The following is a 16,158-nucleotide window of genomic DNA, read 5'->3' on the forward strand; positions in this document are numbered from 1 at the left end:
TGGCGCAAACGGCGATTGTTTTTATTCACTCCGGAAAAGTTTTTGTCTTATGACGTATCTTCGAACATCCAATGCTGGATGAATTAAACAGAGTTGTTGATCATAAGAGTTATTTCTTTAATTATTTAGGCAGTATGTTATAATTTTTTCGAGTTAAATAACGACAATGTTGTTGAAACATTTTACTTTTTTTTCGCATTTACAGTAAAAACCAAGGTAGGTAAACACTACCGTAGCAAATGCATGAAATTGGTCTAGTGACGTCATTTATTCACCTGACTTCAAAATTCATTTTAGCTTTGATGAATTTCTTTATTCCGCATCTCCGCATGCTTGTTGAAGTCAGGGGGGTGACACGGCTATTCGCGCAATGTATTAATTTATGGGCCGCGCGGGGCCTCGCTATGACGCGGCTGGAGGCAACTGCTCAGCGCGCTAGGATACTTCTGGCGGGGCGGGGCGCTGAACGGTGTGCAATGAATGGGTTATGGTCGGGCAGACAGAGATGAGGTATTGAATTTGAATTGACATCAGCAATCGGGTGGGGAAGGAGAACGTTTCTAATCGAGCTTGGGATGGGGAAAGCCAAAAATATCGCGATCGGCTCATAGCTCAGGGCCGGGTGCCGTACCAACTACCATGTGTTGTATATTTAGGCGGGCAGACAGAGATGAGTTATTGGATTTAAATTCACCTTACCATCGGTTTCTGGTGGGGTTTGAAGACGTTTTTAGTCAAGCTCGGAGTGGGGCAACCCACTGGCGGATCCAGGGGAAGGCATTTGGGGCAAATGTCTTCCCCCACATTGGCAGCGCCCGAAATCGCTTTTCGAGAATCAAAGAAAACTTCACAACTTTTCTGAGGAAATGTTGGTTAATCACACCGCACAGCAGTGCGCAAGGAATCGAAATCAGAATTTTTTAAATTAATTCCGAGAAACCTTTTTGGGGTAAGCCCCCGCAGTGTCCAAGACCGCTTCCTGGATCCGCCAGTTGTGAATAAGTCACGGTCGATACCGAGCTTCGGCGGGACCAGGCGCTGTATACGTTGTTCTTTCAATGAAGAGGTGGACAGACACCTAGCCCCACATCCTACTGCTATGCCCGTGCTTCTGTGGGTGAAGCACTAAAGCATCACGGAATCCCACAGGACCTGCGAGTCGACGAGGTGGCCGCTTTGGCCGCCGGGTACTGCAGCTCCCTGGAGAAATAGACCGGCTTGCCGAGCCAGCTTGCCTAAAAATAGACGGTCAGATTCGGCCTGGGTCCTTACGACCCCTCTAGATTCGCCAGAGACGGGATCGGATCGCCGTTATTGCACCCGTCTTAGTGTCTTTAATACTATGACAGCTTCGACCACGGACGTCGGACGGGGTGATCGTACTCCACGAATGTACGCACCATCCAGGCCTAGGATGCATCGAGGTTTAAAAGAATGCAGTCTGTAGATCAATCAACATAACAATGGTGGTATGCAACCACATTAAAATATCTCCCCGGCTCCCGCAACGTTCCAACGCCCCTCCGTTATGCATTCGCCTTGTGTGTCCGCCGAGCCGGCTTGCCTCCAATGACGTCATCGGCCGGCCGGCGGCGTTCAAGGTCAAACGGCTGGTGTCCTTACCTGGAGTTCTATAGCCTTGGTTGAAGTTGTCCTGCAAGCCTCCTTTGTTGCCTGTGGCCGGCGGATAAGTTAGTATTTTCACCGCTTTTGAGCTGGTTACTTGAGAAATCCGCAAATCAGTGGGCACCTAGTGACGGGCGACAGCACCTTACCTATTGAGCTATAAATTCCTTGCATTTTTGAAGTGATAACGGTACAAAGTCTAAGCATTTTCATCTGTGAAGAATCAAAGCTCTTATTGACCAGGTAAGTCATGAGATTATTACTATTCTTACTGTTCTGCTTTGCAGCCTTTTGCCATGTTAATACGCTTGGTTGATAAGGCTTGGTCGCATCTCATTCTCAGTCCGGAGTCATCCATCAATCATTTTCAACCTCAACCTGTTTTACCGAAAAGTCGTTTTCTGAGATCTGTGGGGAGGGGAGCTATTACCATGCTTTTGAAGCTAGTGTACACCTGAACTTGTGTCTTCATGGATATTATTATGCATCATGACAGAGTTCAAGTTGTGTTGTGCCTAGATTGTGCTGTGTGCATGTGAAAACATTGTAAATTCAAGTGTGATGTGTTTGTGCGGTATGCCTACTGGGAAAATGGAATTTCGAGGTTTTTATGATATCACATTGATATTTTTACCAACTGCTTGAAAAATAATGAAATGGTTTAAAATTTGGACATCACAAAGCACGATTGCCTTTAGGATAATCATAGAGTTGCTGGCATGATGTTATAAACACCTAGTTTGAAAAACTAGTAAATGTGAAGATAAAGTCAATTAGATAAACATAATCTAACCTGACCCAACGTTACCTACTAACCTACTAAAACAACCTACCAACTTACAACCTACCAACCTACAACCTACCAGCCAACAACCTACCAACCTACAACCTACCAACCTACAGCCTACCAACCTACAACCTACCAACCTACCAACCTACAACCTACCAACCTACAACCTACCAACCCACATCCTACCAACCTACAACATACCACTTGGACATCATCTTCACATATACCAAAACTTGAAGAGTTAAAGAGTTAAACCCATTTTGAGAGGGTCCATTTTAAAACCAGCAGTGACAAACTGCAGGTGCCCATTCTGGGCTGTCAGCCTTAGCTATGACGCCTATGACCTTTCTGAAAAGTATTGGCAAGCATGACTGCCCTGGCACCTGGCAGTTGGCAGCCCTTACTAGTGTTACTACCTATTTCAAAGGCATAGATAAATCAAACTCCTACGGCCTACATCTGAAGTGTACCTGATTGCAAGTTATGTATAGGCATCTAATTCAAAACTCTATAGTAGGCATGTTTTTGTATGAAGTGTTTGATTCTATTCAGTGGCATTAAATTCAGTCAGACAATACATAACTATTCATTATCCTCACAGTCAGATACAATCTGCTAGTGACAGTGCCTGGGAAGGATTACATGCATAATCAGTGCCTATACTTACAGTTCTGGCTAGTTGTCAGTCACCAGCTAACCCTGGCTGGGCTAATAGTGTGGCTTCCATTACCAAGTTCGCAAAGCTGGTTGTACAATAGCCTCTGCAATTATAATAGTGACCTTTTGAATAGGACACCATATAATTGGAACAATACTGATAACTCAAGCAATAGGATTAATTAAATCTTTTAGAAAGAGGGAAAGTTAATGGTTATCAATATTTTTCCCCAAATGAAAGGAAGTCCTTAGTTTTGTGAGATACCTATATTAATCAGCTATCACCTTAAAACATGATAAGTAATCATGAAATTAATGTGGTGGTTGCCATGCATGATCCATGGAGCAGGAGCCACGTGGGGCCTCGGAGTGGCACCGGCAGTGCCACGCCTCTTCTTGCCTTGCAGAATGGCGGTGCGTACGCAATTCGAGGGTAACAACGAGATTGGCGTGTTCTCTAACCTCACGAACGCCTACTGCCTGGTGGGGATCGGCGGCTCGGAGAACTTTTACAGTCTGTTCGAGTCGGAGCTGGCCGACCAGATCCCCGTGGTGCACGCCTCCATCGCCGGCTGCCGCATCGTCGGCAACCTGAGCGTGGGCAACCGGCACGGCCTGCTGGTGCCCAGCACCACCACCGACCAGGAGCTGCAGCACCTGCGCAACTCGCTGCCCGACTCGGTGCAGATTCGCCGCGTCGAGGAGCGGCTCTCGGCGCTCGGCAACGTGATCGTCTGCAACGACTACGTGGCGCTGGTGCACCCGGACCTGGACCGCGAGACAGAGGACATCCTGGCCGACACGCTCAAGGTGGAGGTGTTCCGGCACACGCTGGCCGACAACCTGCTGGTGGGCTCGTACAGCTGCCTCAGTAACCAGGGCGGCCTGGTGCATCCCAAGACCACCAGCCAGGACCTGGACGAGCTGTCGTCGCTGCTGCAGGTGCCGCTGGTGGCCGGCACCGTGAACCGCGGCTCGGACGTGCTCGGCGCCGGCCTGGTCGTCAACGACTGGTGCGCGTTCGCCGGCCTGGACACCACCTCCACCGAGCTGAACGTCATCGAGAGCATCTTCAAGCTGCGCGATGACGCCGCGGCGCCCACCATGAGCGGCATGCGCGACACCCTCATCGAGAGCATATCGTAATGGGGCGAGGTGCGGGCGCGGGAGGGGCCAGAGGCGGCGCGGCGGGCCGCGTGAGTCCGTCCACCGCTGGGGACCGGACGGTCTGTCTGTGCACATGTTGACGTGTTGAGGGACCGGTTTGTCGGTGGGATGTCGCACGGTAACATCTGTCGTCTGCGCGGTGTTGCGGGCTGTACGCGGGTGTCCGTTCGGGAAACGATATCCGATTTTGATCTGCGATGGTCGCTACGTGATGTCGGGCGTGGCATTTTTATATTTTTCGGAATTGATGGAGCGTGCTCGAAGTGTTGAGCTATGCTTCTTCAAGTACTGTTATCGCTAACAAATATACATGAAACGCATTTCCGTTGATTTTAGGCTGAATAAATGCGACCTCTGCAAGCTCTGCTGCTGTGTTTGTTGGGGAATATTGAGTCGTCTGTGGCTGGTGGGTATTGGTGGGGATTGGTGACGTGTGCGACCGAGGAGGTTGGTGTCGCCGCGCCCGGCCGCTGACGCCTGCCGGACAGCTGGACGTTTGCGCTGGTTTCAGGATGACGTCACGCGGCCGCGAGGAGCTACTCGCGCGGCTGGCCACCTTCACACCGGCGCGCTGGCCCGGAGAGCCGCTGAGCGCGCTCGAGTGCGCGCGCCGCGGCTGGCGCCTGGAGGCCGGGCCGCTGCTGCGCTGCGCCGCCTGCGAGGCTGCCGTGCCGGCGCGTCTGCCGTCCGCCGGCCGCCAGCGTCTGCGCGCCGAGTGCGTGTCGCGGCTGCGCCGGCTGGTGGCCGAGGGACACCGGGCCGGCTGCCGGTGGTCGGCGGCGCCGATGCCGGCCGGCCAGCTCCGCCCGCCGCTGCCGGAGACACCCACCGAGCGGCGCCGGCTGGCCGAGGCGGTGGCGCGCCTGGCGGCCGCCGACGTCCCGCTGCCCGCCGACGCCGCGCCGCTGGAGCCCAGTCTGGAGCCGGAGCGGAGCGCCGCGCTGCTGACAGAGGCGCTCGGCTCCGAGCCGCCGCACTCCGAGCGAGAAATGGTGAGAGTGGGGGCGGTCCCGGGACACTGTATGTGTAGGGTGCTGGTGCACTGCGGGGTGGTATACGGCCCCGGGGTACTGCTGGGTGTCAGTGTTTTGTCATTGTAGGAGCTGACCGTGTCACCGTAGGGTTCAGAGTTATTGAAGGCAGGTGGAACTGGGTTTTGATCTCACTATGGTGTGTGACGCCGATGAGTATCATTTTGCTGGAAACGTGATGTTTAGAGAACTTGGCTTTTGCCGAAATGTAAAACTACAGTTCTGTTTGTAAATTGTTCATCTGTCGCCATCAAGGCATTGAACGCAGTATTTATCCTTGCGAATCGCTCGCTTCGGGTGATATTTCTCAGTTCTATATGGTAACGCTGCCATTAAAAATAATGCGTCGTTGTGTTTCATTGAAATGCTTTACTTAACCATCCCGTTCTGTTCAACCGTTCCAGATTGCGCTGAGCTATGGACTCGCCGGCTGGGAGCTGGCGTCCAACGAGAGGTTCCTCCGCTGCACCTTTGGCTGCCGCACGTGGGACACCTTGGTCCGGCCGTCGCCAGAGGACGCCGCTGTTGGCGGTCAGAAGACACCCGCAGCCGGCGGTGACGACCTCATTCAGAACGCGCTGGACGAGTGCGGCCTGGAGGAGCTGGACTTTGAGATGTCGGAGGAGCCGGACCGGACGGAGGAGGGTGACACCGGCGGTACGCGGGGAGCGGAGGCGAGCAGTGGTGATGAGGGACCTGAAGGTGCTGCGGCGGAGGCCGATGGTGCGCTGGGATCGGAGGACGGTCCGCGGTCCCTCGAGGCTGAGGGCGGTGCTGAAGAGCGCGCTGACCCGACCCAGGATGTCCCTGCCGAGGGTGTTGACTCGGGTACACCCGGAGACGCTGGGTCCGTGCCGGTCTCAGCTGCCGAGTCCGGCGCTGACCCTCCAAAGACTGATGATGCTGAGAAGGACGATGTCAGCTCTCAGCTGACTGCCGGGGGCGATGGTGACCGTCCGGCCTCGGCCGGGGGCGGCGCCGCCCCGTCTCCCGCCCGGCCAAAGGGGAGCGAGGAGTCGGGCTCCCCGATCGCCGAGACCCCGGCCTCGCCCGACGAGAGCCAGCCGTCTGGCTCGGAGCGGTCCCCAGAGGTCGGCAGCGCGAGTGGCTCTCCGGACACACCGAGGGACCGGTCTGACGGCTCCCCGGAACCGGTCGGCGGCGACGGACAGCCGGTAGAGGGCGAGGGAGCAGAGCCGGTAGAGGGCAAGGGGGCGGGGTCGACGGAGGACGAGGGAGCGGGGTCGGCGGAGGGCGAGGGAGCGGGGTCAGTGGAGGGCGAGGGCGAGGCAGTCGGGTCGGTGTCCGACGGTTCGCCGCTGCGAGAGCAGGAGGGTGGGTCGCCAGTGACGGAGGAAGGCGAGCAGGAGGAGCCGCCGGCGGTGTCTGTCGACGATGGCGACGAGTCTGTGTCGTCAGGCCGCTCGGAGGAGGGGGATGGTGGTTCAGAGGCGGCGCAGGGGTCGGACAGGGACGGTGGTTCGCAGGGAGGGGACGAGCCGCCGGTGGTTGACCGCTGCACCGACGAGTCGTCTCAGGAGAGCCGCTCCGAGGACTCGTCTGAGGGCGGAGAAGAGCCGCGCACACCGGAGCCGTCTGACAGCGGAGCAGCGAGAGACGGCGTCGACCCGCCCTCTGCGATCCTCACCACCCCGACGGCGGCGGCCAACACCACCCCCACGGCCACCGTGACTACGCCGACGGCCTCCGAGGACCCGAGCCACGCGGCCGAGACGGCCACCACGGCCGCGCTCAGCACCCCGATCGCCGCCGACGACACGCCAATCACTGAGCAGCAGACGCGGACCGGGAAGCGACCGGCTGACTCGCCGACGGCGGCCGGCTCTGCAGTGAAGCGGGTGCGCCGTTGTCCGGCCGGTCCGCTGGACGGCCACCGGTGCTGGTGCCCGTGGGTGGCCGGGGTGGACGGCGGTGAGCCGGGCTGGCGGCGCGCCGTGGCCGCCCTCTCGGCGGTCGGTCAGCCGGCCGGCGAGCGCTGCTGGCTCGGGGACGCCGCGCTGGACACCATGCGCCGCGTGTGGGCCACGCTGGACCAGTGGACCTCCCCGGTGGCGGCCAAACCAGCGCTCCGGGCCTGAGACCGCCGCACTCCCCGTGTCCGGGCCTGAGACCGCCGCGCTCCCCGGGCCCCCAGAGTGTGCGGCGCATGGCGAGCAGATACCCCAAGTTCAGGACTTGCTCTGGTCTTCGGACCGTCTGAAAACTGGGCTCGGACCGTCAGACAGAGCACAGAAAGGCGGAATCCATACGAGACATATGTCATGTTCACTTCCATGCTTGAGCACAGCTGGCAATGCTAATAAAATACCGCATCCGTCACCTGAACGATTAGAACGCAGGGCAGTATGGGACTGAATGGTGGGACTGAATGGTGGCTTAGTGCGCCTAATATAATAATATGAACACATTTATATCGGTAGCGTTAAGTTGAAAGACATTGCAGCTGATGCGCTGTGTACGGGCATGAGTGTTGCATGTCTGCACAAACGCAGCGAGTTGGGACACAACACGTCCCACGACCAGGCGAACCGGGGCGGGCTCGGCAGTCTCCAATTCAAACGGTCAGTGTCCAGTGGTAATATCGTACTACGGAGATGCCGTTAAAAAGTTACAGCTGCCAATGCAATATTTTCACCTTTTTTATCTTGCTACACATCGGGAAAAGACTGTTCCAGCTCCGGTTCACTCACTAGGTGCACTCACAATCTCGTGCATGAGACTGTCCGATCAACAACCCGCGCCCTGATGGGGGGGGGGGGCATTTTGGCCCCCCTGTGGTTTTTCTTTAATAGCGAGAAAACGGCCAAATTTTGGGTACCTTACCGGGCATCAATTTGACACCTTCACACAAAATTTCAAGTCACAGGTCACCTCAGGTCAGGAGTTATTGAGGTCAAACTGAGGTCATGTTCGAGCAAAAATGAGCAAAAAACATGACATCTTGAAACGCTCACCAATTCTACAGTTAACAAGCAATTTTAAAGTTCTTTATGTGGTTGTGTAGAGAAAAGACGGCGCTACAAAATTGCTATCTCGGATTTTCGAAATTTTGGGATTTTGACCCCCAAAAATCAAAAAAATTGATTTTTTTAGAAAAAACTAAAAAAAAATCCAAAATTTTTTCGAATTTCGAAAAAAAAACGGAATATACGTGATAGTCCCTGCGCTCTTCGATATACATACCAAATTTTAGATCGATACCTCTTTTTTGGCCAAGTTATAGCGAAAAAACTGTTAAAAATTGATGACGTCAAATTTTTAAACTCAATTTTTAGCAATTCTAGACCTCGTAACGCAAAACGGAGACCACCATTGAACTCCTCGTGACGAGCTGCATCGAATCAATACCCATTTTATGCAAAAATATCAACTTCGAAATTTGACCTAATTTGACCTGACCTTGACCTGACCTTGACCTGACCTTGACCAAAACGTGACCTAAGCTGGCCCTTAACCCTATTCCTGGCGGGCTCCGCCGGGACAAGAAACTGGCGGGGGGGGGCCGATTCGGCCCCCCCCCTGAGATCTCGAGAACGAAGCAAGATAGCGACAAGCGGTAAACGGCATCGGATACGCACGGCCAAGATCTACAATTTTTACTAAGGTCATTTTCAGGTCAGGTCAAAGATGACGTCACAGGGGTCGAAAAAGTCAAAATGGCGGCGCTAGATATGGAGAGTTTTTCTCGAATAACTTTCGAATTAGTCAAGATAGGAACAAACTAAGGGCATCATCGTGATCCTCTCGTCAATCCGCATCGAATGATATATATGTTGACCTCGAAAGGTCAAGGTCAAAGGTTGACCTCAGGTCACGTGACCTCGAGGTCATCATGTATATCATTCGATGCGTCTTGACGAGCTGAACACAATGAGACCATCCACGCGTCTGTATCTTGTTCCTGTACGGAGTTATTGGCCAAAAACCTTTGGTGACCTTTGTATTCGTATTCGTATTCGTTTATTAGGGCTTTTCCAACAGAGTGGCTATTACGGCCCAGTCAGTACATGTAAATATCACATTGCTAAAAAAAACTATGCTAAAAAACACATAGGTACACACATATATCGGCACAAACATGCAAAGAATAAAAGAGTATAAGTCAATCAATGCTGCACTTTAAAATGCTCCATCAGCTGTCGCCTTGAGGCGGTCGCCGCCACCCCCCGCGGCAAGCCGTTCCAAGCTGCGGCAGCTCGGTAGGGAAACTGCCGCCTGGCCACCGCCAGGCGAACTCGGGGCAACTCGATCACCGCCGGGCCCGCGGCGACGGCGCGCGTTGCCCTCTCGGAGACGGAAGCGCGTGAGGGAAACATAGCTCGCAACGACTCGGGGGCAGCGGCGGCGAACAGAGCACGGTGCACATTGAACGCATCACGACGCGCGATCATCTCCTGCACGCTGGGCCAGCCGAGCGCGGCGAGAGCAGGGGTCACGTGGTCATATTTGCGGAGGCCGGAGACCAACCGTGCCGCAAAATGCACCACCTTCTGCAGTCGATCCAGGCAGGTTTTGGATGCACCACCCCAGACTGATGAACAGTAGGGTGAATAGGTCAAAAACGCCCCCAGTAAGCGCGAAACCTTCTGACACTGAACCCAACACAGATTACTCAAACCTTTGGGCACCATCATGTAGCTCATTCTTTTTACTACGCTTTGAGACCAAGAAAAGACACCTGCGTGTGGTATTTAACCCCCCAAAAAGGTTTTCGCATACCCTTACAAAAGGGCGTTTTGCCCCATACCCTGGGTAATACGCCCACACCCATGTGCAAAGCGCCCCCCATCCCATCCATCAACAGAACATGATGAACATGGCAGAACTTGACGTCATTCTGACGTCATTTGTGGTCAACCTATCATAGCCTTTGTAATAAAATTTTGTTGCAATGTATAAAATGGATGCCCGGAGGAGTCCTGAAAGTTTGGTGACGATATCTGCAGTCGTTTAGGATATATCAGCAAAAAAGGACAGGGAGAGGCCTTTTCGGCTCCGACCTACAGGGTCGGGCCCTGCACTCTCACCACCGTGCAAAACGCCCCCCTTTAAGAAAACTGGGGGCGTCTTGCCCCATGCATCGAGTAGGCGTCTTTCCCCATCCACTCCATTTCCGGTCAACAAAATATTGACAAAAAACGCGCCACTAACGCCGCAGCATAATAAATTCAACAGAATGACAATAAAACGCAGTTTTGCGTGATGTGCACAATAGCAAGTTTTGTGATATAAAGAGGGCATAAAAATATTAGAAAACTTCTGTAAAAACAAGAAAAACAACACCCAAAACCAACATCAGCACCTACCCACGCTGCTCCTCAAGACGCAGAACCGGAAATAGAGACCTACGTAAACAAGCAGCTGACTGTTCTGAAAGACAGGATAAAACACCTATCCGTCGATAAGAAATACGACTTTTTTAGGGGAGGCGTTTAACCCAGGGGTGCGTTTTCCCCACAGTTACCCTACTGGAGGTGGGGAAGGACGTGGGCTTGGACAAGGATTTTGAGGATGTCAGGAGAGAGGTGGTGACGAATTTTGAAGAGTGACACGAGGATTGCATTGGTTCGCCGAATGATGGAGGATATGTGTGGCTCCCAGCTCAGGGTTTGGTCAAGGAGAACACCCAGCACTTTGATATTTTTCGCTGGCCGAATATCTACGTCGTTTACTGTGAGGACAAAGTCCTTCACTTTATCAACAGAATTTTGCGTCCCAAGAAGAGTGAAACATGTTTTTTCTCCATTCATTTTCAAACTGTTCAAGCTAAACCAGTTATGAAGGTGTTGGATGTTCTCCTCAGCCCGGGACTTCAGCACTTGGATGTCATCGGGCTTGGAGGGTGCTGAGTCCAGGATTTGGGTGTCATCCGCGTAGGATATGAGGCGGCCATGGGGGAGGAAAGAGGTTAGGTCGTTGACGAAGGTGAGGAAGAGGATGGGGCCCACTATGGACCCCTGGGGGACGCCGTGGGAGAGTGGGAGTGCCGTCGAGGAGCGGACAAGTTGGGAACGGCCAGAGAGGTAGCTGCTGAACCAGCGGGATGAGATGCCATACCACTCGAGCTTGTTCAGAAGCAACGAGTGATCGACACTGTCGAATGCCTTGCTCAGGTCTACTGACGTCACCGCCGCAACGTGGCCGCCATCGACCCTGCGAGCCGCCCATTCGACAATGTCGAGTATGGCATCTTCAGTGGAGTGGGATGGGCGATAGGCATATTGGGATGGGGAGAGGATGTGGTTAGTGATGAGGTAGGAGGTGAGCTGAGAGCACACAACCTTTTCAAGGATTTTAGAGAGAGCTGGAAGGATAGAAATAGGACGATAGTTGCCAGGTTGGTTAGGGTCTCCAGATTTGTGAATGGGTGTCACATGGGCAACTTTCCATGCGTCAGGAAAGGTATGGGTGGAGATGGATGTGTTGATTAGATGAAGGATGAGTGGACCGACTGCAGGGAGACAGCTCCTGATCGCAGTGATCGGGATGCCATCGACCCCGACGGCCCCCGACGCACTCAGCCGACCCACAGTCAAAATCAGGTCAGGCAGCGTCACACATTCAGGGGCGAAGGCACTCGCACACACACGAGGAGGACGAGGGCCAGCAGCAGGGGGGACGGCCCCCTGCGCGGTTAGCATGGCCTCTGCAGCCACACGCGCGCCGACACCGGCAAAATGCTGATTAAGCCGGTCAGCGCTCAGTGCGTCATGTCCATGATCTGGTGGCCGAGCGCCTCCGGAGCCTCTCGCAGACAAGTCAGCGCCATACTGCTTAAGGCGGCTCCAGAAGCGCCTCCCCGTGTCACTGTGCAACGACTCCGTCAGGTAAGACCTGCGCGCTCGTGATAGTAAAAGCTTCGCTCGGTTTCGAAGCCGCTTGTAGACCTCACGGTCAGCTACCGAACGTGTGACAGCCCATGCTAGCCGCGCCTCATCCCGCTCCGCCATGGCCTCCCTGACCGAATCGTCTCGCAGCCAGGGGCAGGCGGGACGCCGCATGGTTCTGTTTACAACAGGACAGTAGACATCTGCTATCGAGTTCCAGATACTCATAAAAACTGTCAGCTTTTCATTCACATCGGTGGCGGTGTAAAAGGGTCTCCAGTCGGCGCACATAATATCGGCACAGAAAGCCTGCCAGTCAACATCACGCCACGCGTGCACACTGATGGTAACGGGAGGGCGCCGCAGTCGAGGAGCTGTAGGTTTGATAATGATGGGAAGATGATCAGCGATAATGTCGGGGAGGACGGAGACCTGCACGTCTGGGGAGGAGACATTGGTGATGGCCAAATCAAGAAGCGATGGTACTGGGTGCGGGTGTGTGGGTTCAGTTACAAGTTGAAACAGATTCAAATCACGCAAAAGCATGTTAAAATTGACAGCGTCAGCGGTATCCTCGGCTAAAAGGTTTACGTTAAAATCACCAAGAACATACAAAGGTTTCCCCACTGCCAGCGCCATCTCGAACTGTGCGCGCACAGCATCGCGCAGTCGGGCTGTCAGCGCTCCCGGCGGCCGGTAGATGGTGCCGACAATCACAGTTGATCGGCCCTCTCCACCGATGGATAGCCACAGAGCCTCCACGCTGGGGTCGCCGTCGCTCGAGTCGTGCAGTCGAGTCACCCGGAGACTCTCGGAGACCAGGATAGCGACGCCACCGCCTCGACGGCCGCCCGGTCGGTCAAATCTGTGTAGCCGGTAGCCCGGCACGAGGAGAACGCCGCCGAGGACGTCCTCTGACAGCCAAGTCTCTGAGATGCAGAGCACCTCCAGCCTCTCGCTCTGTAGAAGACTTTGATGACGTCACATGACCTCACAGCTGCCCAACAGCAAAACAGACCTCAAGGTAGTGAAGGTTGATCGTATATGAAGTCATGTATGGTATATGGGGCCATTCCGACCCGTTTTAGTGGTAAAAACAGGGAGTTGATTTTTCCCCCATTGACTTATAATGGGGAGGTCGCGAAACTGACCTGACCTTAGGTCACCGATATCAAAATTCCGAGATATACAAATTGCACATACTGGTACCCTAACTAAAGTCTGAAGAGAAGAAATTGATTGGTCAAAAACTCTAGCTCTGGCGTGATTGCAAACTTTTCTGAGTTAGGGTCACCAAACCGCCTCTGGTGACCTGACCTGAGGTCAGATCAACTCAAAATTTTCAGACATGTTGCGTAGAAGCCTTTTAGGAAAAGTCAGAAAATTTGAGCTTCCCAGCTCAACGCGTTTGGGAGAAATAACCAAAAAACCTCAGGGGGGGGGGGGCTCCTGAGGCCCCCCCCGCCAGGAATAGGGTTAAGTCTGTCTGACCCACATAATCGCATTTGTCATGTAAAATGGACCATAAAACAGGTACCACACGACACTTTCATATTGTGACCCCCCCAGTGACCTGACCTCTGTGACCTGACCTGGTATCAGTGACCTCAAATAGCCAAATATGTGTTTGAAGAACATTTCTCCATCGATGATTTTCAATGAAATGCACTTTACTCGATTTTACAACGCATTTCTTGAAATGCCTGTATACGGTGAAAATTCGACCTTTGACCTGACCTGTGACGTCATCGGTTTGACCCGAGGTCAATGAAATTGGGTCACAAGGTAGTTCCCCGTTGGGGCTATCCAACACCGTTTACCGCTTGTCGTTAAGTTGCGTGGTTCTCGAGATCTGAGGGGGGCCAAAATGCCCCCCCCCGTGGCGCAGCCAGGGGGGTCAGAGGGTCAGCTGACCCCCCCCGAAATTTCTGTCAGGGGCCCGCTCGAGAGAGAGAGAGAGAGAGAGAGAGAGAGAGAGAGAGAGAGAGGGGGGGAGGGAGGGAGGGAGGAGAGAGGTCCTAATCTAACCGGACGAGAGAACTGGCCCGGGCCCCCGTGGATGGGTTCGGGCCCCCGGGAGAACGGGCCCCGGGCCCCGGATGGACGGGACCCGGACCAACTATGCCATTTTTATTTGTCAAACGTACCAGGTTATGCAGTAAAACCCGTGTAATTAAGTAAGTCATTAACAAATACCATTTTCTGCAGCGATTTGTTCCACCTTGTTTTTGATCAATTAGCTTTTCACAATTTTTCCATGCGAAGCTGTGCATTTCTTTTGCCAATAGGCGTTGTTAGAACCCGCTCCGTCAAACAGTCACCCGAAAATAGCCTACTACTGGGGGGGGGGGGGGGGCTCTCCATAGCCCCCCTCCTAACTCCGAAACTAGTGGGCCGATCGTCAAAATTCAAACGGCGTCTGATAGCCCCGGAAAAACTGTCGAAGGAAACCTAATTTCGTTGACTTCGAGGTCATCGATGACGTCACAGGTCAGGTCAAAGTAAAAATTATTAGCATTTCGGCTTGTTCACATTTTGGGCTCTGGCCGCCGTCTTACAAGCCAGATCAGGCTCATTTTTGGTTTACACACTCGTAAACAGATGCTCTAGATACCTTGAGGGTACCAAACTTGTACTTTGATTTTCAGGTCAGGGTCAGGTCATCACAGGTCACGGAAATATTATATCATGCGTCGGTCACGTGACACATGTTTTATGATCCATTTAGGCCATATATTTCGAATTTGATGTCGTCTGTGTCATTCGAGGTCATTTTGAGTCGAATTTAGCTTAGGTCAGGTCACTTTCAGGTCAAAAAAGGTCAAATTTTGAAGTTAATTTTTTTTACAGGAGGTGTTTCCTTATGGTTTAACCCCATATTTCGGACTTCGCTCGTTTAAATGTTCAATTTTCAAATTCTTCTTACAAATAAGGTCCAGCCTAGGGAAACAAGTTTGCTAACATATCATCATGACGAATTTATTGGTCATTTTTAGTCAGGAGTACCTAAAGGCCTTCGCCAGAGGTCGTCAAGGTCAGGTTTAGCCTATTTCGACAATATTCAACAAAACGACGAATAACTCTTGAACAATTAGAGCTACAGCAACGCAGAAACGCACATTATAAAAGGTAGGGGAGAGCGGGGAGAGTTGTATCATGTCCAAGTTGTATCAGGGCGAATTGTGCCAAACTTATCCAATGGATGGCGCTCGCGACACGACCAGCCGACGAGGTTTTCCGGGCGCCATCTTTCCCTGTTCTGTCTTGTGGCTGAGTGGACGCGTCTCGAGGTGAGAGCCGATTTTATGTTTTTTTAATGTCATTCTAAAAAAACAAGTTGCAAGAAAATGTGTGTTTTGAGCATTTAAATGTGCACGAATTTGAAAGATCTCCGTAGCGGTGGTGAGGGTAGGTTCTAAGGCTGCGTGAGAGAAAACGGATTTCTCCAACTGTCCGCTGTTTTTCTTTAGCAGGAGGATGTTTTTCCAAGATGGCGGCTCGGTACATGTTGTATCAGAGCCGGGTGGGGTATGTTGTAACATGTATGTATGTATGTATGTATGGGTATGTTGCTTTTGATCGCGAAAGCTAAGCCCTGGCTCGCGTTTGTAGGTAGCTAGTCAATGCTCGTTCCATTTCGGCACAATGAGTTGGCTTCTTTGCTCTTAACGGGCCACTTGTGCGTCTAGTCTGTTGATGTTTCTTTCGGATTGCATTGACCTAAGTTTGGTCTAATAAAGTGAAGCCTTTGAGGGTACCTATACATTGTATTAACCCCATTTAATGTTGTTGTTATGTTCAAAACCAGTAGCAAGCACACTCCCTGAAACGTGAAATAGTGATACAAATTACCCCACCATGTGATACAACTTACCCAAGCCATGGGGCAAGTTGTATCAAAAACATTGCTCTATTCGGCAGACCGTAGAAGAAAAACTGGTAGAGGTAGCGGAAAAGTTACTTTGCACAAAAAAGCAGAAGAATCAAGGAAGGGGATAGTATGGAAATTATGAGTTTATCACGGATAGTTACGAGGTTA

General features: G+C 52.7%; 2 protein-coding genes across 2 annotated transcripts; both read left to right on the top strand.

Moving 5' to 3' along the window:
* Positions 1 to 1,632: 1,632 nt before the first annotated feature.
* Positions 1,633 to 4,605, top strand: LOC122386105 (eukaryotic translation initiation factor 6-like). The gene is made up of 2 exons (XM_043374953.1): positions 1,633 to 1,869; positions 3,481 to 4,605. Exon 2 carries the CDS (start codon positions 3,482 to 3,484, stop codon positions 4,217 to 4,219), a length of 738 nt encoding a protein of 245 aa, XP_043230888.1. The 5' UTR covers positions 1,633 to 1,869; position 3,481; the 3' UTR covers positions 4,220 to 4,605.
* A 121-nt stretch (positions 4,606 to 4,726) lies between these two features.
* On the top strand, positions 4,727 to 7,611 carry LOC122386104 (fibril-forming collagen alpha chain-like). Its single transcript, XM_043374952.1, has 2 exons — positions 4,727 to 5,232; positions 5,676 to 7,611. The coding sequence occupies exons 1-2, from the start codon at positions 4,753 to 4,755 to the stop codon at positions 7,368 to 7,370; spliced, it is 2,175 nt and encodes a 724-aa protein (XP_043230887.1). The 5' UTR covers positions 4,727 to 4,752; the 3' UTR covers positions 7,371 to 7,611.
* Positions 7,612 to 16,158: the final 8,547 nt, after the last annotated feature.

The sequence above is a fragment of the Amphibalanus amphitrite genome, unplaced genomic scaffold, assembly GCF_019059575.1.
Source record: "Amphibalanus amphitrite isolate SeventyFive unplaced genomic scaffold, NRLGWU_Aamphi_draft 000240F_arrow, whole genome shotgun sequence".
Lineage (NCBI taxonomy): Eukaryota > Metazoa > Arthropoda > Thecostraca > Balanomorpha > Balanidae > Amphibalanus > Amphibalanus amphitrite.

What these genes read in the sequence shown, in the direction of transcription:
- LOC122386104 (XM_043374952.1), top strand. Translation starts at nt 4,753, where the DNA reads ATGACGTCACGCGGCCGCGAGGAGCTACTCGCGCGGCTGGCCACCTTC. An exon ending in CGCACTCCGAGCGAGAAATG is followed by an intron (nt 5,233 to 5,675) that starts GTGAGAGTGGGG and finishes CAACCGTTCCAG; the next exon opens with ATTGCGCTGAGCTATGGACT.
- LOC122386105 (XM_043374953.1), top strand. Translation starts at nt 3,482, where the DNA reads ATGGCGGTGCGTACGCAATTCGAGGGTAACAACGAGATTGGCGTGTTC.